General features: G+C 41.0%; 1 protein-coding gene across 1 annotated transcript in view; it reads left to right on the top strand.

Moving 5' to 3' along the window:
• The first annotated feature begins 21114 nt into the window (after window positions 1-21114).
• Window positions 21115-21885, top strand: part of LOC127622878 (MOB kinase activator 2-like) — a 63567-nt gene continuing 62796 nt past the window's right edge. Inside the window, exon 1 of the mRNA XM_052097006.1 lies at window positions 21115-21568. Coding sequence (XP_051952966.1) covers window positions 21552-21568 — 17 coding nt within the window. The 5' untranslated portion in view covers window positions 21115-21551. The remainder of the gene's footprint in view (window positions 21569-21885) is intronic.

The raw sequence follows: 21885 nt of genomic DNA, 5'->3' as shown, positions 1-21885 counted from the left end.
CTTTTCAGCAAGACATTTTAAGTTTTCAAGACAAACTTTTAGTTTTCAACTCGCTAACTAACGCAAACACACACACACACACACACACGTAGTGTTTCCATGTTTTATGGGGACTTTCCATAGACATAATGGTTTTTATACTGTACAAACTTTATATTCTATCCCCTAAACCTAACCCTCACAGAAAACTTTCTGCATTTTTACATTTTCAAAAAACATAATTTAGTATGATTTATAAGCTGTTTTCCTCATGGGGACCGACAAAATGTCCCCACAAGGTCAAAAATTTCGGTTTTACTATCCTTATGGGGACATTTGGTCCCCACAAAGTGATAAATACACGCACACACACACACACACACACACACACACACACACACACACACACACACACACACACACACATGTTGTGTTTCCATGTTTTATGGGGACTTTCCATAGACATAATGGTTTTTATACTGTACAAACTTTATATTCTATCCCCTAAACCTAACCCTCACAGAAAACTTTCTGCATTTTTACATTTTCAAAAAACATAATTTAGTATGATTTATAAGCTGTTTTCCTCATGGGGACCAACAAAATGTCCCCACAAGGTCAAATATTTCGGTTTTACTATCCTTATGGGGACATTTGGTCCCCACAAAGTGATAAATACACGCTCACAGACACTCACACACACAGACACACACACACACACACACTCACACACACACACAGAAACACACACACTCACAGACACAGACACACACACACACACACACACACACAGACCTACCTGGGGTCGAGTAGAGTAATGATGCTGTAGAGGGGTTGTTCTTCCACATCAGAAAATCGCCTCCTGACAGCTGCAGCTAAGGTCCCTTTCATAGTTTTGATGCCATGGTCATCGTCGGTCTCTCTAGACAGAAATATCTGCAGTACAGTGACAGCAGGAATCACATCTGCTGCACTAGCATCAGAAGAGCTAACTTTTCGTGTTAACTCCTCAAACGGACCCAGAACAGTCACAATCTTCTCCAGCAGTACCCACTGGTGAGCCGTGAGATTATCAGGGAGTTCATATTCGGACACAAAAATTCTGAGAGCCCGTTTCTGCTCAATCAGGGACTGGATCATGTAAAATGTACTATTCCAGCGAGTCTGTACGTCCTGCTCTAGTCGGTTTGCAGGCTGACCGATCTCTAACTGAATGTCTTCGAGGCAGGAGTAGGCTAGAGGAGAATGTTTGAAATGGCCAACGATTTTGCGTCCGATAGCCAATGCATCAGCAACACTTCTCTGTGATAAAATGCCCTCGTGGACCACCAGCTGGAGAGTGTGAGCGGCACAAGGTAGGCTGGGGAGCCCAGCATCATTCATGCCCTTAATCATATTTTTAGCATTGTCTCATAGCACAACGTGGACAGAGGTTTTCGGAATGCACCAGGTCTGAAGTATCTCATCGAACGCACCTGCTATGGCTCGGCTGGTGTGCGAGCCCCGGAACGGCTTTGCTTGTAAGGTGGCTTGGCGAAGAGTAAAGTCGTCATCAATCCACTGCACAGTTAAACTGAGCAGAGACATTGGGCAGACACTGCTTGACCAAATATCAGTTGTAAAACTGAAGGCCGAAACATCACGCAACAGGCCACTGACGTGCTTTTTTACCTCATGAAACACTTTCGGTAGCATAGCGTTTGTAATGTAATGGCGACTGGGAATTTCATATCGCGGCTCCAGTATGCCAAGAAGATGTCGAAATCCTATATTTTCAACAGCCGACAATGGCTGGTCATCAAGTGCAATAAAGTATGCAATTCCCTCTGTTATTTTTAGTGCCCTTGGATCATCTCTGGACATCTTCTTGCGCTTCTGTAAAACCTGTGTTAATGTTGGCTGCTGAGTTGTTTAGCTTTTCTAAACTGTGTGTATTCAGTGCTATGATGCATCTTCAGATGTTTAATTAGATTGCTGGTGTTAAACGATGTACTTTCTTTCCCTCCTCTCGACACCTTAGCTGAACATAACTTACAGTCTGCCTTGCTGTTGTCATTATCCCTTATCTTGAAATGAGCCCAAACCGCCGACATTATACTTTCCTATGCCTCAGTTCACCTCGACAAAGCACTCTCAGTTTCGTGTCGCAAAATGTACGTGGTATGGGTGCGTGGTATCAGCAAATTTTTATGAGTACGAGTACATGAGGACAGTATCGGCCCGATCCCCGATGCCAGTAACGGTATCGGGCCATCCCTAATTATTAACAAATATATTCAATAAAACAATAGGGAAGGTTTTGTGGGATCACAAAATAGACTAAATGTCTATCAACGAGCACATAGCGAGTGCTCAGCACAGGGAGGCACTAATTAGCTGGTTAGCAAGTCACCATTAGTCCCTGCTGGTAAATACTGGAACTAGACACTCAGGAACTTTGACTCATTTATTAGTTAATTAAAGTAAATGTTTATCACTTACTTTGTATATATCCCTGGGTGCTGACATCACGCACCTGCATCTCGGAGTTGAAAATGTACACACAATTTTCCCAGTTCCAGCTTCAAGTGGCGTTCCATTGCCCTTTACCTAGTAGGAAGTTGGAAGATCCGACTTTCTGAGTTGAATGGAACGCAGCAGCAGAACATGTTTCCCCATCGATGGCCATTCAATAAAAATCATGTTTTCTGACCAATTTCTTTTTTTACATGAAACATTTTAATCACAAATATTTCATTACATTGTGGTGATTTTTTATTTTTTTGGACGGACTGCTGAAAGAATGAAATTTTTTTGTATTCAAATGATGACACATCATTATAGGAATGCCCCCTGGAGGGCAAAACACATCTTTCTTCCGCTGCACGCAAGTTATTTTTACCAGGATTGTTTAGCCAAAATGCTGGATAGTTGTTGTTCAATGGGATGCACTAAACGACAAGGCAACAAGCCTGGGTTGTGCTTTTACAGAATTCCATCCAAGAAAGAAGAGAGGAGGAGATTGTGGATTTGTGTTATTAGACATGCCTCCATCCCTGTGGAGGGCATAGAATGGCAACCATCAAAATACGCAAGTCTTTGTAGCAAACATTTTATCAAAGGTAAGCTCAAGTAAACACTGAGTATTTTAGTTGTTGTATTTTTAGTCATTGTAACTTTACATAATCGTTCAGACATGGTTAGTTTTCGTGGAGCAATGCAACTAACTTCAGTGGCCTTGGCAACTTATGCTAGTTAGCGGAACAGTTTCCTGAGTTGGGAAACGGTTACGTTAACAGTTAGCTAATGCTAAATAATAAGTTATCTAATTAAGGGGAAGTTTCATTTGCAGTTTGAAGAGTTAACAGTTGTTGAAATGGAGAGAGGGTTTTATCAGTCTGCAGGAATGATATCACAAATGTTACTAACATTATTTCTAAATTGTTGGCATATGTTGGACATAAAACTTTTTGTATCGTTCTTTCTGAGAAAGACATGGAAAGGTATGTGCACAGCAGAATGCAGAACAAGAGGGTGGAAGATGCAGTGGATGTCCTCCTAGAATTGTCATCATTTCCAGATGCTGAGTCTGCGTCACCTGCTGAGGATGAACAACAGCATGACATCAAACCATGCAAGGAAAAGACTGCATGATTAAAAAAGGAATGTAATGACCTCAGGCAGGAAAATCATAGGCTGAAGGACATTATTAAATCAGGAACATTTGATGAATTAGCTTTCTGGAATCCCCACATATTCCAAGTTACAAGTAGTTTTAACATTTATGATATAATTTCTGCAGACTGGTACAAATCTCTCTCCCTTCCAAATCTCTCTCCCTAATGCTTATGAGGATGAAAATAAACCTTCCACTATATCTGCTTGGTTGTATCTTTAAGACCTCAATTCCCAACTGCCCAGCAGAACATTTAGAAGCACAATTGAAATTTTGAACGAACAAGGCTTGTTCCAGTACGTGAGTTTTTGCCAAATCGAGAAGAGCTTCAAGTGTTTAGTAAATGTGCCTGTAATATTGACTGCTTTGAGATTTTCATTGAAAAGCCTAGAGACCTAAGAGCAAGAGCACAGACATACTCAAAATACAAACATCACCATACTATGAAATATCTAATAACGCCACAAGGAACAGTTCCGTGTCAAAAAGCTACACTTTGATGCTGCGCTGATTTAGCGCTTTGGAAACGTCTTTAGGAGTGACCAGCTGTGAATATGTGTGCAAAACGTCAATGAAATTGACTAGAATTTATAGCCTCTGCTGGTGACATCATTGGATGCACCTGTTGCAGGGCTATAAATAGATGCGCCACAGGTGCATCATCAGATCTTTTGTCTTCAGATCATTCTGTGTGTGTTGTGCTTCTTGACTGTCAGAACTTTCTACTTTCCTCTGTTAGGAGTTAGAATTGTTAGGCAGTGCGCAGAAAACCCTTCTCATTCTCTTTTCTTTAAAAAAAGAAGAAGAAAAAGAATGACTGATAAACAAAGCAAGCGGTGTGTGGTCTCATGTTTACGCTCTATTGCTGAAACAGACACACACCAGTTTTGTTTTGTGTGTTTGGGGGAAGAGCATGCTGTTCTTGGGTTGGGGCGGGGTGGGTGGGAGCATTGTGATCTATTTACATTCAAAATGTTTCGCTCTCATTTCGCTTACTTCCAAGAGCCAGCGCCCACGAAGAGGCTTTTTCTGAGCTTCGTCGAGTCACGGATCTGTCTCTCCACGCGACCAAGCAGATGGCTTGCGCCATTGGCTGGTCTATGTCTGCTTTAGTCAGCACGGAGAGACACTTATGGTTCAACCTGTCGGGCATCAGAGACAAGGACAAAGTTTTCCTTCTTGATGCCCCGGTTTTGCCTTCTGGCTTATTTGGTGATGCTATGAGTGTAGTTATCACCAGGTTCCAGGAGGCGAAGTGTCACGAGGATGCCTTCGAGCAATTCCTTCCTCGCCGCACTCAGGGGGAGGGGCCGTCGTCCACCCAGTCCGCCCTGGTCCTTCTAGAAGGGAGGCTCAAAAACAAAGCATGGCGAGTTGTGCTCCCCCTCGTAGTGACTGGGGGCCGGCTCGTCACCCTCAGCAGCCCCCAAAGCAAGATCTCAGGGCAGTCATTTCTAAGAAAAAAAAACCCTGATGGTCTTGTGCCAGCAGATGCTTCCTCGTTCCCAAGAAGGGTGGGGGGTTGCGTCCGATTTTAGACCTTCGAGGCTTGAATCGCTCAATAAGGGCGTTTCAGTTCAAGATGCTAACTGTCAAGACGGTCGTGTCTCAAATCCAACATCTTTGGGTCTGAGACTCAACGTCAAAAAGAGTGTTCTCTCTCCCACTCAGGAAATTACCTATCTGGGCGTTGTATGGAATTTGATCATGATGCGGGCACAATTATCTCCCGCTCAAATCATGTCCATTCAGAACACCCTGAGCAAAGTCGTTGCACTGTTTGTCAGTATCAATGAATACTAGGTCTCATGGCATCTAAGTCCATGGTTATCACTTTGGGCCTTCTGCACATGAGACCGTTTCAGTTGTGGCTCAAAGCCAAAGGGCCAATCCCCAAAGGCAGATACACTTTCTATGTGGTTCAGACCCTGGTTCCTCACTTTGGGTCCCACACTAGGTGCGTCTTGCCAACAACAGATGCCTCCCTGACGGGTTGGGGTGCGGTCTTAAGTGGTCGTCCAGCTCAAGAGGAATGGGAGGGTCATCAGCTCGATTGGCACATCAACTGCCTCGAGTTGATGGCGGTATTTCTGGCTCTGAAATACTTACTCCAGTATTTAAGAGGCTGCCATGTCCTGGTGCGGGTGGACAACACAGCAGTAGTTTCATAAACCATCAAGGATGTCTACGTTCATGTTAGCTCAACAGACTGGCACGGCAGATTCTCCTTTGCGCCCAGGGCAAGCTCCTGTCAATCAGATAAGTTTATTTCCCTGGATGCCTGAATGTGGGAGCAGATTTACTGTCCAGACAGAAAATACCGACGGGGGAGTGGAAACTCCACCCCGAGGTAGTGAATTATTAGTCATAAATTGGCTCAGGTGTATGCACCCTTACCACTCCTCTCACGACGGACGCTTGACCACATCCCGGCTGCCACATACACCCTTAAAATCATCTTTCACAGAATTGTAGCCTTAAATCTATATGCAGACTACTTGCATAGCAATGTGTTTCGAGTTGCACTCTTATTCAGGCAACTCTTTTTCATGTAGCAAACATTGCTGCCTGAAAAAGAGTGCAACCTGAAATATGTTGCTGGGCAAGTGGTCTGCATGTAGATTTAAGGCTTTGCGCTTTTGTATAAGCCTACAATGTTGTGAAATGAGTAATTTAATGCTATATTAAAAAAGTTTATGTGCTTTGTCATGGTTTCCCTCCCCATCACTTTTGTGGTTGCTTTTGTCCTATTTGGGAATCCTGATTTCCACTTTTTTGTATGCAGCTTTCATACAGTGTAAAGTGGATGTGAATAGGACACAGGATAGCACAGTTTCTTCAGCAGGGAGACAGCTGGTTTGTCTGGGTCAGTGTGGCAGGCTGCTCGGGTGTTTGATGCTGTCACCCTTCCTGCCTTCTAGTGAAACCACATGGCACAATTTGATTGTAGTCTTGTCTCACTTTCTATGGCACTACAATTGAAAAAGTTTGAGGAACAAGTTTGTGATATTTGACAAATCTAAAGAGTGATTAATTAACTTTGATTGAAAAAGCTATTAGAAAAAGATGACTTTATTGAATTCTGTGGAGAATTTAGTTTTCTGCAATTGAACTATCCTAGTCACTTGTACCTGCATTTTTTTATGAATTATGTCATAATGTAGCTAGGTGAAGTAGCTTAGTGAAATACAGTCAAATACTTTTTTCACTGTTTTACCAGACTCGCACATGTCAGTCATCCATGATATTAGTTTATTTAATTTTTTTTCCTGCAATTTAAAACGTAACTTGTATTTAAGGTTAGATGCATAGAGAGTTCTGATTCTGATGGTATAAATTCATAAGCTTTGTTGACAGGTGTCAGACATTCAGCAGCACCAAATAATTTTCCATATTCACATGCAGTAATTTTCAATCACATTTGCTCGCAAGGTAGAGACCTGTTTTTAAATTGTTGCATGATGTTTTTTCAGCAAATGAGCTCAACCTTGCTAACAGTGTCAAATGTGACATAAAAAGCACACTGAGCTGACCACGCAATTGTATAGATACTTACCCTCAATGCTCGAATTCGGCCGGCAATGCTGTACCTGCAATGATGCGCAATTCCAGGCACAGAACCGAACGCTATTCTTGCATACGCGATGAGGGGGGAGATTTCAAGTTTTGCAGTTAAATCATATCTAGCATTCCCATCTCAACAGGTAAGACATTTATTCAGTATACGTATATGATTAATATAACATGTACAAAACATGTACAAATATAACATGTTTAATATAAGGGAGTTGTTTTACAAAGATAATTGTGTTAAACAGACATACTTTCAAATTACCTTGTGTGAATTTTATCTATGCGTTAGAGAGGGGGTATGCAAAAGGATGTTGAATGTTTGAAGGGGTACGCCACTGCAAAAAGTTTGAGAACCACTGCATTACAGAATAGGCTCCCCCTGGGAGACATTGTCAGGAACTATGGAATTCATTTTCACTTTTATGCCGATGATACCCAACTTTATATTTCTATACGAAATTTCAAAATTTTCCAAATTACAGAGTGTATAAATGATATCAAAGAGAGGATGGCTAGAAATGTCCATCTACTCAATTCCGATAAAACAGAAGTACTAATTATTGGAACAAAAAACACAAAAAATAAGATGTAAAAATATAATCAGACTCTTGATGGATGTACTGTAACATCAACTTCTACAGCAAAAAAAAGTAGGAGTTGTATTTGATAGCAATCTAACCTTTGAAAATCTCATTTCCAACAGAACTGTGTTCTTCCACCTCAGATATATTGCTAAATTAAGACACATGTTATCTGATTCTGATGCTGAAAAACAAATTAATGTGTTCATGACCTCAAGTCCAGATTATTGTAATGCATTACTAGGTGGATGTCCTGCAGGTTTAATAAATAAACTTCAATTGTTTCAAAATGCAGCAGCTAGAGTGCTAACTAGAGCCAAGAAATATGATCATATCAGCCCCATTTTATCTGCGTTACATTGGCTACCTGTTAAGTTTCGTTTTAATTTTAAAATTCTGTTAATTACTTACAAAGCTTTAAATGGTTTGACTCCAAAGTACTAAAGTGACCTTCTATAACGATATTATCCATCATGCTCACTACGAACGCAAAACTCTGGCCTGTTACAATAACCGAGAATATCAAAATCCACAAAAAGAGGGAGATCATTTCCATATTTGGCTCCTAAACTATGGAATTGTCTTCATAGCAGTGTTCAGAACTCAGGCACACTCTCTCAGTTTATATCAGATTATATCCCAAGGTTACAAGAGCCTTCCAGATCCATCTCCAGTCCTGCCTTATGTCCGATTCCCACTGTGTCGCTGTGTGATGATGACAAAATGCAGCATGTGCTAGCCAGACTTCACTTCAGTCTATTAAGATGGACTTCATAGAGGATGAATTGATGCAAACTCCCAAATCCAACATGGGATTCTTCATGAGCCACTGTCTTACTTGCCAAAAGCTTCCAACCGGACTGTGATTCTCCTCAATGAATGATACCTACACTACCGGTCAAGTTTTGAAACTCTTATTCTATATTATAATTTTTTTCTTCACATTTTAGAATAATAGTAAAGTCATCAAAACTATGGAATAACATAAATGTAAATATGGGAATTATGTTGTGACTAAACAAAATCCAAAATAAATAAAAACAGTGTTATATTTTAGCATCTTCAAAGTAGTCACCTTTTGCCTAGAATTTACAGACATGTACTCTTGACATTTTCTTAACCAACTTCTTAAGGTATCACCCTGGAATGCTTTTTAAACAGTATTGAAGGAGTATTCCCATCTATGTTGAGCACTTATTGGCTGCTTTCTTTATTTTTGTTCCAAGTCATCAATTTCAAAAACTTTTTTCTTTTAATTACATTTTAGTTTTGTAATGAAATAAATGAATATGGTAGGACAATTATATTTTTGTCTACAAAACTAATTTCAAACATTTAAGCATATGCCTTAAGATCAAAAGATTTTTAAGATCATGAGAAACATTTCATCAAGTGTTTCAAAGTTTTGACCGGTAGTATATATCAACTTGGTCAAAGGAGGGACAACACTCACTTTAAAATTAAAAATGAACTACATAGAAAATGAATTAACCATTAACAAAATCAAAGGACAGTTGATTTACTGTACGTGCATTTCCTCAGTTAATTTGGGATGACTTCAAAGAATTTAACACTAAAACTTGTAGATCTAACAAAATCATTTTGTTTAACCATTGGCCCACAACACTTACTTAGTTTACTAATTTTAACCACTAATAGTTCTAAACATAAATACTTAATATTGGCATTATATTCATCCATTTTCTGTTAAAGCATAATTTCATGTACAGCTGCTTTGAAACAACGGCTGTTATGAAAAGTGCTACACAAATAAATTTAACTTGACTTGGCTTGGTACTTGTTTTCCCATCTCCTACTGTTGATGTCACAGCTCATGCATGAGCCTGAAAGCACCGGCCAAGCTCGAGCACCCACTCGCAATAAACAAACTTAAAGGGATAGCTAAATTAATTATGTTATGAAAAATGTATGTTCATAATAGGATTGTAAACATATAATGTATTTCTTTTATTTATTAATTTATGTATTTATTTTTTGCATACAGCCAGTAATATTTCTAAAATCACCATTAACAATAATTGTAACACATTATTAATATTATAGAGGTAAGGCTTCTGGAAAAATGATATGCTGAAGACAATGTAGTGATATACATGCTAGCACCTTTTGGAGTTGGTAATTATAGTTTCATATAATGTTATAGAAAGAGAATTAGATCTTGAGATTTTCTGAAAAGTGAGATGTGCTTTATTCATGACTTACCTCCAAATATAAACACATTATCTACAGCATATTATATCTCCAGAAAAGTTTTTGTTGTTCAGATAATGAATAAATATTTATTCAAACAAAATTCCCTCCTACTCTATGATGTAGTTGTCATTGTATTGTAAACATGATTTCTCATTCATCATCATCACATAGTGTAAGATCTACATTTTCCAGCTAAAACAATTCATTACTTTTTCCAAATCCCAGCAAATCATGGGAGAGTTTTATTTGGTTGAATCTACAATGACAAAATGGAGTGTAATATTACGCATGTTTGTGAGCCTGTGCGTGAGAGTGTGTGTACAGCAAATAAAGGGAACATTTGATTGTATCCAGACGTGGCACTGTAATGTAGAGTTCTGACGCCCAGATCCAAACCTTCTATAAGGAAACTGTTAACGAATGATTAAGTCTTCAGGACATTTTTCCCTTTCCATGATCTACAGCAAGTGACTAATGCTGCCTTAAAAATAAACAACATTTCTCATCCCAGAATTTTCTCCCCTCTCCCCGCCCCTCCCATCCTGTAGACTTACATAAGCATCATTCAGTGAATAACTTTTCTTTCAATTAACAAAGGGCACACAAAAAAAGGCATTAGGTCATTTTACATTCCTAAACATTTTAGGATGTTTACCCGTGAAGGCCCGTGAAGGCCCGTGAAGCTCAATTGTATATTAGGTAAATTATGATTTGGCTCAGTTTCTCAAGTTATTGCACTGTGATAAAAGATTACAAAGATTATGAAAGATATATACACAGATATATACACACATACACATACACTCACCTAAAGGATTATTAGGAACACCATACTAATACTGTGTTTGACCCCCTTTTGCCTTCAGAACTGCCTTAATTCTACGTGGCATTGATTCAACAAGGTGCTGAAAGCATTCTTTAGAAATGTTGGCCCATATTGATAGGATAGCATCTTGCAGTTGATGGAGATTAGTGGGATGCACATCCAGGGCATGAAGCTCCCGTTCCACCACATCCCAACGATGCTCTATTGGGTTGAGATCTGGTGACTGTGGGGGCCATTTTAGTACAGTGAACTCATTGTCATGTTCAAGAAACCAATTTGAAATGATTCGAGCTTTGTGACATGGTGCATTATCCTGCTGGAAGTAGCCATCAGAGGATGGGTACATGGTGGCCATAAAGGGATGGACATGGTCAGAAACAATGCTCAGGTAGGCCGTGGCATTTAAACGATGCCCAATTGGCACTAAGGGTCCTAAAGTGTGCCAAGAAAACATCCCCCACACCATTACACCACCACCACCAGCCTGCACAGTGGTAACAAGGCATGATGGATCCATGTTCTCATTCTGTTTACGCCAAATTCTGACTCTACCATCTGAATGTCTCAACAGAAATCGAGACTCATCAGACCAGGCAACATTTTTCCAGTCTTCAACTGTCCAATTTTGGTGAGTTCTTGCAAATTGTAGCCTCTTTTTCCTATTTGTAGTGGAGATGAGTGGTACCGGTGGGGTCTTCTGCTGTTGTAGCCCATCCGCCTCAAGGTTGTGTGTGTTGTGGCTTCACAAATGCTTTGCTGCATACCTCGGTTGTAACGAGTGGTTATTTCAGGCAAAGTTGCTCTTCTATCAGCTTGAATCAGTCGGCCCATTCTCCTCTGACCTCTAGCATCAACAAGGCATTTTCTCCCACAGGACTGCCGCATACTGGATGTTTTTCCTTTTCACACCATTCTTTGTAAACCCTAGAAATGTTTGTGCGTGAAAATCCCAGTAACTGAGCAGATTGTGAAATACTCAGACCGGCCCGTCTGGCACCAACAACCATGCCACGCTCAAAATTGCTTAAATCACCTTTCTTTCCCATTCTGACATTCAGTTTGGAGTTCAGGAGATTGTCTTGACCAGGACCACACCCCTAAATGCATTGAAGCAACTGCCATGTGATTGGTTGATTAGATAATTGCATTAATGAGAAATTGAACAGGTGCTCCTAATAATCCTTTAGGTGAGTGTATATATATATATATATATATATATATATATATATCATATATATATATATATTCAAATTAATTGCACAATAATTAAGGCCCAAAATTGTTCACGACAGCACTTTAACACTTTTAAAGTTCATCTAATTCAGCTGTTGCAGCAAAGAGTGACAGTTCCTTGTTTTAATCATGATGCATGAGTAGGTACTGCAATGCTATCTCAAGTCTCATGTCTTTTAATGGCCCCTTCACAACAACCACTGTTTATGAATAAATAGTGATGCAGCTTATCTCAAAGATTCAGAGCACAGATTCCACCGTGGAGACCAATGGACAGCATGCATTATCAGATACCATTTCAGGGTCATTAAAGGGATAGTTCTAGAATGAAAATTCTCTCATCGTTTACTCACCCTCATGCCATCCCAGATGTGTATGACTTTCTTTCTTTGCAGAAATCAAATGAAGGTAACGTAAATATTGATCTGTCTCTCACCCACACCTTTCATATTGCTTCAGAAGATATGGATTTAACCACAGGGGTATTATGGATTAATGTTTTTTTTTATTGAAAACCTAACTGTAATAAAAAAGACCACAGCATAACTTTGTTTAGATAAATCATACAATGGAAAAATTATATGCTGATCTTAGTAATTGTGTTAAAATGTATAGTAATTCCGAACAATGACTTGTTTTGTTTGTCACAGTGACTTGTGATTCTTTAATTATTATTTCTGTCATCAAGGATGATTTTAAAGACAAAAAACAAAACAAAACAAATAAACAATCATATAACTTATAAAGGATAGATTTGAATAGGTTTTATATATTTTTTGTGTCTCTTTATTTATTTACCCTATGTTTAAAGAGTGTTGTAAAGTTCAATTTGTGAATTTTGAGTTTTGTGTTTTTTCCAAACATTACAAGGGTCCATCGGGTCAGCGGCGCTGTTCGAGGCTCACAATTTCTCACCACAAGGCATTTTCAGCTTCTACTGATCAGTCCTCCAGATTGGAGCTGGAGTTTGCAGTTTGGGATTTCGGCTTTGTTTCTGAGAAGTTTGGAGTGCGAACGGACATCGGATTCTTCCTCGTGTTTGTCGCCCTCCCCTTGAGCGAAAGGCCTTTGAGGCCTAGTTCGGTGGCCATTTTCTGATCAACAAGTGTGCGAAAGAGTTACACCATGCGCATCTTGCTATTAAAAAACGCTGTATGAGAGAATTCTTCGTTTGCAGGTAGGGAAACAATTTGGCCCCTTTGTCCCAATTGTCTTTTTCTGTGTCATTCTGGGAGAATGCACATGAATAAGGCAATGGAGGAGTGGCTTCTGCCTTTTTTCTCTCCCCTCCCCGTTCGAAGCAAACTGCTCGTGGAGGAGGGGATCATGCATGAGCCTGGAAGGGCTGGAATAAGTGGAGTGTCCCCAATGGAGTGATGGTGAATCAACGCCCGAGTGCTTCGTCAGTGCCATTCATCTCTAGGGATACTATCAAGAGATGCAAGGTATTTTAGCTCTTTTTTTGTTTTTCTGACGACACAAGAGTGCTGGTGTCTCTGCTTGATTATTCGGTGGTGACATGAATGTCGCTCTTTTCAGTCAGCTGTTGGATCTGCACACGATGGTGTTGCAGTCCAACCAAGCACATCGCGTTAGAGAATGGCTAGCGCTGGTGAAAGTAGATCTGTTCGCTTCGAGCGAGACTGTGACAAGGAGGAGGGTGGGGCCGGGCCGTGACTATGCACGAGATGCTGCAGTTTGGGAGAGAGAGAGAGCTACAGGCAGCTGCCCTGTATGCATTTATTTTTCAGTGTTTAAGTTTATTAAAAACATTACTTTGATGCTTCATCCAGTTCCAGCATCCTCTTTTCCATTGAACCATGTTACAGAGACATCACACTGTCCCCTCTGGTTTTTCCCTCTCGCCGCCAGCACCACTGGGCATCGATGCATTGGCACATCATTGGCCAACAACACATCTTTACATTTTTCCACCGATCAGTCTGCTGTACGCAGTTCTGCAGAGAGTTCGGGAGGATCGGGTTTGGCTTCTGTTAGTGGAGCCGTTTTGGCCATCTCAGGTATGGTTTTTACTCTGGTCTCTCTCCTGGAAAAGTGCCTTGGAAGATTCCAGTCAGAACAGACATGCTGTCTCTTGTGGAATTTATGGGTATGGCCCCTCAATGGGGCACACTTTTGAATGATGGGTTATCCCCCACTGAGGTTGATATCATTCTGAATGCTAGAGCTCCATCAACTAGGAAGCTTTATACATTCAAGTGGTGTATTTTTTCTTCTCTTTTTTTATCCTATTTTCTCCCCAATTTTGAAATGCCCAATTCCCATTACTTACTTGGTCCTCGTTGTGGCTTGTTACTCACCTCAATCCGGGTAACACAGGACAAGTCTCAGTTGCCTCCGCTTCTGAGACAATCCGTGCAACTTATCACGTGGCTCGCTGTGCAAGACACCGTGGAGACTCACAGCATGTGGAGGCTCATGCTACAACGTCATTTCTACTTCATTTAGCTTGCATACTAATTAATTTTCAGTCTTTCTATCCTCCCTCATTTGAGTCAGAGGAGCATGAAAGATTGCATATGCTTGACCCAGTTCGGGCATTGCGAGTTTATGTTGACCGTACTAGCCAGTGGCGAAAGTCAGAACAGTTGTTTGTGTGTTTGGTGGCCACAACAGGGGTGCTAAGGTGTCTAAGCAAAGACTGTCTCATTTGCTAATTGACGCAATTTCAAGTGCTTACGAAGCGCATGGTTTACATTCGCCTTAAGGTATTCAAGCTTATTCTACGAGGAGCATGGCATCCTCGTGGGCTTTGGCTAGAGGTGCGTCCTTGGAGGACATATGTATGGTGGCAGGATGGTCCTCTGCATACATTTGTTAGATTTTATAATCTGGATGAGGGTTCTGAGACTCCTGCTTCCAAGTTTCTCTCTGCTGGAACAGGAATAAACTAATAATTTCCTCTGTTTTATTCAGATACTTTAGCAACCATGTGCGCTGCTATATGCTTGCCATATGCTGTATGGGCGTAAACAGTTGGCATCTACTGTTCACATGGTGTGAATGTATATCGTTTCCATTACGATTACGCTGCTCGAGTTCCTACGAAAGGGAACATCTCGGTTACATGAAATGTAACCCTGGTTCCCTGAGTGGGAACGAGATCATATTCTCTAGCAGCTGCACAGGCTTGTGCCTTCATGCAGACTCGATGGTGTGAAACAAGCACCTTTATAGCGCCTATGATGTAGATCCCTAGGGGTGTTGATTAAGCACCATCAGCCAATAAATTGCTGTGATTGTATAAGGGCTTCAGACAATGTGACACTCAGGGCGTGTCCCAATGCACTTACTCACCATCTCGTTCCCATTCAGGGAGACATTTCCCCAATTAAAGAATCACCCATATATTGTGTGCAAGCTTGGACCTGTATGTGTGTGTGTATCTCAAGAGTTTGTGAATGACAGAAATAAACAGATCGGATGCAGAGATGAGAGGAGGTCATACATCTGAATGAGCTCTTCTGAGCAGCCCTAGTTGCCTGAAGCTGCTGCTCAGATGTTTTTCCAATTGATCTTTACTGTGATGGCTCACAGGAACGACCTTGTCTGCCCTGTAGGTGTTATATTTAGCTCTGCTGTTCCAAACAGTGTGTTTTTGTGGCCTGAGTGCACCAATCTGGCACAAGGAGCCTTGTGTCATCATACCCCGAAACGCAGCAGTTTCTCTCCTCAGTCTTCACTCAGTGTTATGGAATCCTGCATGAATTAACAAGGGAGGTCAAAGGGAGATGTGTGTCACAGGAAAAGCATAATGCCCTGTTTAGATGTCTAAATCATGTATAATGGTATTTTAGAGCTGAAAACATTTGTTTATCATGTAGGTTGAAAGCCAGCTTTCCAACTGACCACAGAACGTAATTGGTAGAATAGACACATTTCCCCTTCTGTTTGGTCACCACTGTCTTATTGTGCCCAGGATTCCTGTCCTTTAAGTCTCACATTTACTGTAGTCTAACATATTTGAGTACATTCAATGGCAGTTGCACAAAAGTTTACTAAGAGAGGGCAAAACATTGAGTATGCACTGAATCTAGCGTTGAGATTTTTTTGATGACAAATACTGCCCACTGGTGGATTTGCTTGTGTGGTGTATGGGCACATTAATGTTTAGAAAAATGTCAGAATGAGATCTATGAAAATTGTGTATGCTTAACTTATCATCTCCATGGACCCACATACCTTTACAAAGCAGATTCATGAGTAAAAACACTGAAACCAAACTGTTATTCTTTCCTTAACAAAGAAAAGGCACTGTTCTACAATGCCTGACAATTGTGTAAAAAGCAACAAAACACAGACAGGGGTGCATGGGATCTGTATTTACCATAAATGAGTACATTATTTTATAGGGACTCTCTCTCTCTTTAGGGTCTTTTGTAGCTCCAAAAATCACATGAAGGAAACATAAAGTAATCCATATGAATCCAGTGTTTAAATCCATATCTTTAGAAGCAATATATTAGGTGTGGATAGAAACAGACTTTTTACTCTAAATCTCCACATTAACTTTAACTTTCAGATGTGAAAATAAAACTATACAGACACCACATGTGACTTTCAGATGTAAATGTGAAAGTGGAAATTTAGAGTAAAAAATAAGGACTTAAATTTTGAAATGTTTCTCACCCACACCTATTATATCGCTTCTGAAGACATGGATTTAACCACTGGAGTATTATGGATTACTTCTAGGTCTACTTTATGTGATTCTTCATTTGTGTTCTGCAGAACAAAAAAGGTCATACTGGGATGGCATGAGGGTGAGTAAATTACAAATTTTGGGGTTTAATATCCCTTTAAGTACAGATGTGTATTTATTTAATTTTAAATATAGCTTGAGGTAGTTCACACATGTTTTTGTTTATTTATTTTTTTGCATTACATAAACAAAGAACAGTAAGCACTTCATGAAAGATATTTAGGAAACGATAAAATATAGATTTTTATGACCAATATTTAATATATATATATGCCAAAGTGGCATTCCACGGTTACGTGGCGGTCCACCGGGTGGACAAAGCGGTTGAGGTGTACCTGTGCCCACAAAGCACGACCATTTGGCGGGATCATCCCGCACTCCCCTCCAAGGCCTGTAGGACCATGTCGTCCAGGGCCCAGCTCTCAGCCCCAGTGTAGAACCAACCACAGGAAGCGGACGTCCCCCGTCTCACAAACCTCCTCCATGACCCGGAAGGCTCCCAAGCGTTCCTGAGATGAACCACCCAGAGGACGGGATGTACACTCAGGAGCTGGTAGCCATACCACTCTTTCCCCCGGTGGAGGGCCGGGTGGAGAATCCTTGGTTTCTGTTTTTTCATTTGCTGTACCCTCTTCGGGCTGAGGTACCCACTTTTAAAATAAAAGAGTGGCACCCTGGACGTAGAAACTTCACCTCCATGTCTGCGCCTGTACAGAGTTCACAACCCCGGTCGGCCGGTACTGATTAGTCCAGAGGACACCTTACCAGGACATCCTCCTCAGTCTTTAACCCGCCTGCAGATGATTCGTGGTCACCACAGATGCCTCGAAACTGGGTCGGCCTGGAGTTGCTAGCTGTATTACTTGCCCTGCGGAGGTTTCTCCAGCTGATTCAAGGCAAGCACATCTTGATCCGTTCAGACAGCACCGCGATGGTAGCGTACATAAATCGCCAAGGCGGCGTGCGCTCTTGTCATATATCACAACTCGCCCGCCACCTCCTCCTTTGGAGTCAGCATTAACTGAGGTCGCTGCACGCCACTCATATTCTGGGCAGCCTCAAAACTACAGTGGACATGCTGTCATGACAGGCTCCGCTCAATGGAGAGTGTAGGCTCCACCCCCAGGTGGTACAGCTGATCTGGGACCGTTATGGCGAAGCGCAGATATAACTGTTTCCTTCTCAGAAGAACTCCCACTGTTCCCCCTTGTGGGATCTATCCATGGTCCTTACGAGCCTTGAGAGAACTCCTTTTGAGCCTCTAGAATCAGTTAAGCTAAGTGCCCTCTCCCAGAAGACAGCCCTCCTGATTGCGCATGCTTCCATCAAGAGGGTTGGAGACCTGCAAGCATTATCTGTCTGCGACACTTGGCTGGAGTTCAGTCCGGCAGATACTCATGTCATCCTAAAACCACGACTGGGCTACGTACCCAAGGTTCCTCCGACCCCCTTTAGGGACAAGGTAATGAACCTGCAAGTGCTGCCCCTGGTGGAGGCAGACCCAGCCTTATCGTTGCTGTGTCCGTTACGTGCTTTGCGTACCTATTTGGACCACACACAGAGCTTTACACTCTCTGAGCAGCTCTTTGTTTGCTTTGGCGGACAGCAGAAAGGCAATGCTGTCTCCAAACAGAGGCTTGCCCACAGGGTAGTCAATGCCATCGCATTGGCCTATCAGACCCAGGGTGTGCCCGGCCACTTGCGGGTTCGAGCACACTCTCCTTGTGGGCACAGGCCAACGGCACCTCTCTAGCAGACATCTGAAGAGCAGCGGGCTGGGCGACACCAATACCTTTGCAAGATTCTACAATCTCCGTGTTGAGTCGGTTTCGACCCGTGTTTTGTCAAGCTGAGCATGTAGAACTCGGTAACACAGGACGACAGACCGGGTGTGCCACTTGCTCTAGCGCCCTTCCCCTTCACTGAGGCGATCACGTGTGCTGTTTCTCCCAGGAGAGTCAACTAAACTCGTGCTCCCTGGATGTCTTTTACTCCCTAGCCCTCTGGTCTGCAAGTTCAGCGGAGGAATTCCCGACCAGACCCACTATGGGTACTAATTACTCTGTACTGGAATAGGTGCTCCACATGGTTCATCTTCTTGGATTAATCCCCCTGTGTGTATTTCCCCTACCGGCAGACCCGCGTCTCCTTGGGCAGTTCCCTCCCAGTTCCTGTGCTTGTAGCAGCTCCTCCCTATCAGAAGGTAGGATCTACCACCGCGCCACTTCCACATGTGGCCTAAAAACCCATGTGAGGTATTCGCCACATTTAACATCCCCCAGCCTGGGCAGGATGTGGTCTCCACTGGGTCTTTTCACCCTGAAAGTATAGGAGTTGGAAAAGAACGCCTTCCCTGATGCGTGTTATAGCTTGATGGCCCCAGCCACATCTAACACTCTATGAGGAGAAACATATAATAAAAATATATGTAATCTAATAAAAACAATATGACGTCTTAGTGGGGTATGTATGTATATATATATATATATATATATATATATATATATATATATATATATATATATATATATATATATATATAGGCTAAATAGACAAATTAAATAATACAATATTTATTTTTATATTTTAATAATGAAAAAAAAAAATAACAGAAACTCAATCAGCAATAAAACAATGCCATGGTGCCTTAGAAATTTGTTATTCTTGCCATTATTTATGAGTTCAAGATATTGTATCAGAGACTCTTAGATTGTATCACATACAAGATATTTCGACTGAAAAGAATCTTGGTAATGAACAAAAAATAATTTGTTTTTATGTGTTAAATATTTACACTACAAAAAACACACAACATGTTCAACAGATTAGTTATTGTTTGAACAAAAAATAAATAAAAAATAATCCTTCTGTTACAAATATTTCAGTAACCCACAGTAGGGTGGCGCATGCGAGTATTTTGTAGCAATCAGTACGTCTTGCGAAGAACGCACAGCTACGTCAAGTCTGCACGCATGTTGCCTACAACATCTGCCATGAGAACTACAAATCCCGACATGCCCTACTGAACAGACCACATCCCGGGAAAGGGGGTCAGCATGCGTTATTTTTTTCCCCCCCACCCGTATTCTGGCAACTCCCGCTATTGATATAATTAGACGTCAAATGATTGGACGACAGTTGTCTCTACGTCACCAGCTTGACAACACCTTCTGATTGGAAGGTTATCTTATCCACCTTCAAGATTAGGCATTGGTTTGATTCTAACTTCTGACTGACACTTTACCATTCCTACAGTAGAAAAAACGATTTGTGTATTTTCTTTTTATTAAAAGTTAATGGATGAATACATTTAAAGGAAAGATAAGAATTAGTTATATGTGACCACTTTGTCTTGAGCAATAACTTAATGAGTGATATGAATGAGAATTGTTTTATGACAACACGATTTTGCCTGGCTCCCACATTTGTGGTTTCACTGTATGCCAAATATATGAATATAAATGATCAAGGTAACTATCACTTCCCATGAGAGAATATGTATTTTTTGTAATGACCTATTTCAGACTTTTCTGAGAATGCTGTGGAAAAGAAATACATTATTGCTTAGAGATGGAATGTGAAGAAATGTAGTTTTAGAAAGATTACAGGAAGACTGCATATATGGACATTTTTTTTTTTTTTACTGAATACTACTACTACTAATAATGTCATTGTAAATCAAATCATCATTGTGTGGCTCTACAGAGCGGAAATTTTCTGCTACAAATCTTAATTTGTGTCATGCAGAAGGAAGAAATAAAGTCATACACTTCTGGGATGGCATGAGAGTGAGTAAATTATGAGAGAATTTTCATGTATAATTTCACCTGAAATTATATATATATATATATATATATATATATATATATAATTTCAGGATGAATTAATTATAATAACTTATAGAAAAGAAGTGACAAATGATGTTACATATCATATATTTAGCTGTATGGAATATAATATATAGTAAATAGTTCTTAGTTGTATAGGACAGAATAGAGTAAAAACACACGTTCATACACTGGAAGCTGCGATATTACATCGTATAATATTAATCGACAAAGCAGTAAACAGCTGATTTAAATGCGTGTGATAGTTTTGTCTTTTCTAATGTTAACCATTTACAATTTACACTGAACTTCGAAATTAGCTGTTTGTTTTTCTGCAATTGAACGTTTTGAACGACTTCTCCACTGCCCAATCGCAGACCTCTTGTAACTAGCTCTAGTAGCCAATCCGAATGCAGGAGGCGGTTTCTGCCAGAAAACGGGTGGGAAAAAAAATAACGCGGTCGGCATCGAATCTGTGTTTACTTCCGGGTTCCTGTATATGGTAGAGCTTGAAAACAGCCACTCCAGTTGCCCTACAACCTCAGCAAGATCCCTGTGCCTCGAAAACGTTCTGGCGGGAGCCTATTCTAAAGCCTCTCCGCTTAAGCAAAATGGTTTTGTAACCGGAGAGCCGTCATACTCCGGGCCAGCATTAGAGAGATTACCGCAGCTTTAGACGACCATTCAAGACAGAAAGTATCCTTCTGCCACCCTTCGCCAAACGTCAAAGTCAATGCGGTCCTCGACCGGAGTGTTGAAGCTCATCCACCTGCCCCGCCGTCATCTTTCACGCGCTTGTTATTAACACACGTTCATTCGCAAAAAACAAGTGTCGGAGATTAAAAGCACCTCTCTGCCCGAATAAAGACTGTTAGCTTGAGCTACACGGATAAATAGAGGGGGACGTCCGCTCCATTTGGATTTGTCCCTTTGAATCATTATGGAGTGGCTAATGGGGTGAGTATACACAATGGTTATCAATTTCAATTGCTTGCGCTAATCGGCTGTAAGATTTTGCCCTAAATGTATGTGGTGACGGATCTACACTGTTCCTTTCGCTCTTTCTAACGCTAAACCTCAATGACGATGTTTGTTTGTTTGGACTAAAACTTGACCCATTGAGTCAAATTTGCCCAATTGTAGCCACAGCTTGAATGGTCTTAGTTTTAAATTGAGAAATGTAGATTTGTCAATGTGCAGATATCTGTTTTCCGGACGGAGGCAGCTCTACGCGCCGTTTCGTGGAAACATGTTCAAACAATGTAGCATTTACA

Source organism: Xyrauchen texanus, chromosome 29 (assembly GCF_025860055.1).
Source record: "Xyrauchen texanus isolate HMW12.3.18 chromosome 29, RBS_HiC_50CHRs, whole genome shotgun sequence".
Classification (NCBI taxonomy): domain Eukaryota; kingdom Metazoa; phylum Chordata; class Actinopteri; order Cypriniformes; family Catostomidae; genus Xyrauchen; species Xyrauchen texanus.
This window is presented reverse-complemented; position numbering and strand designations above follow the sequence as displayed.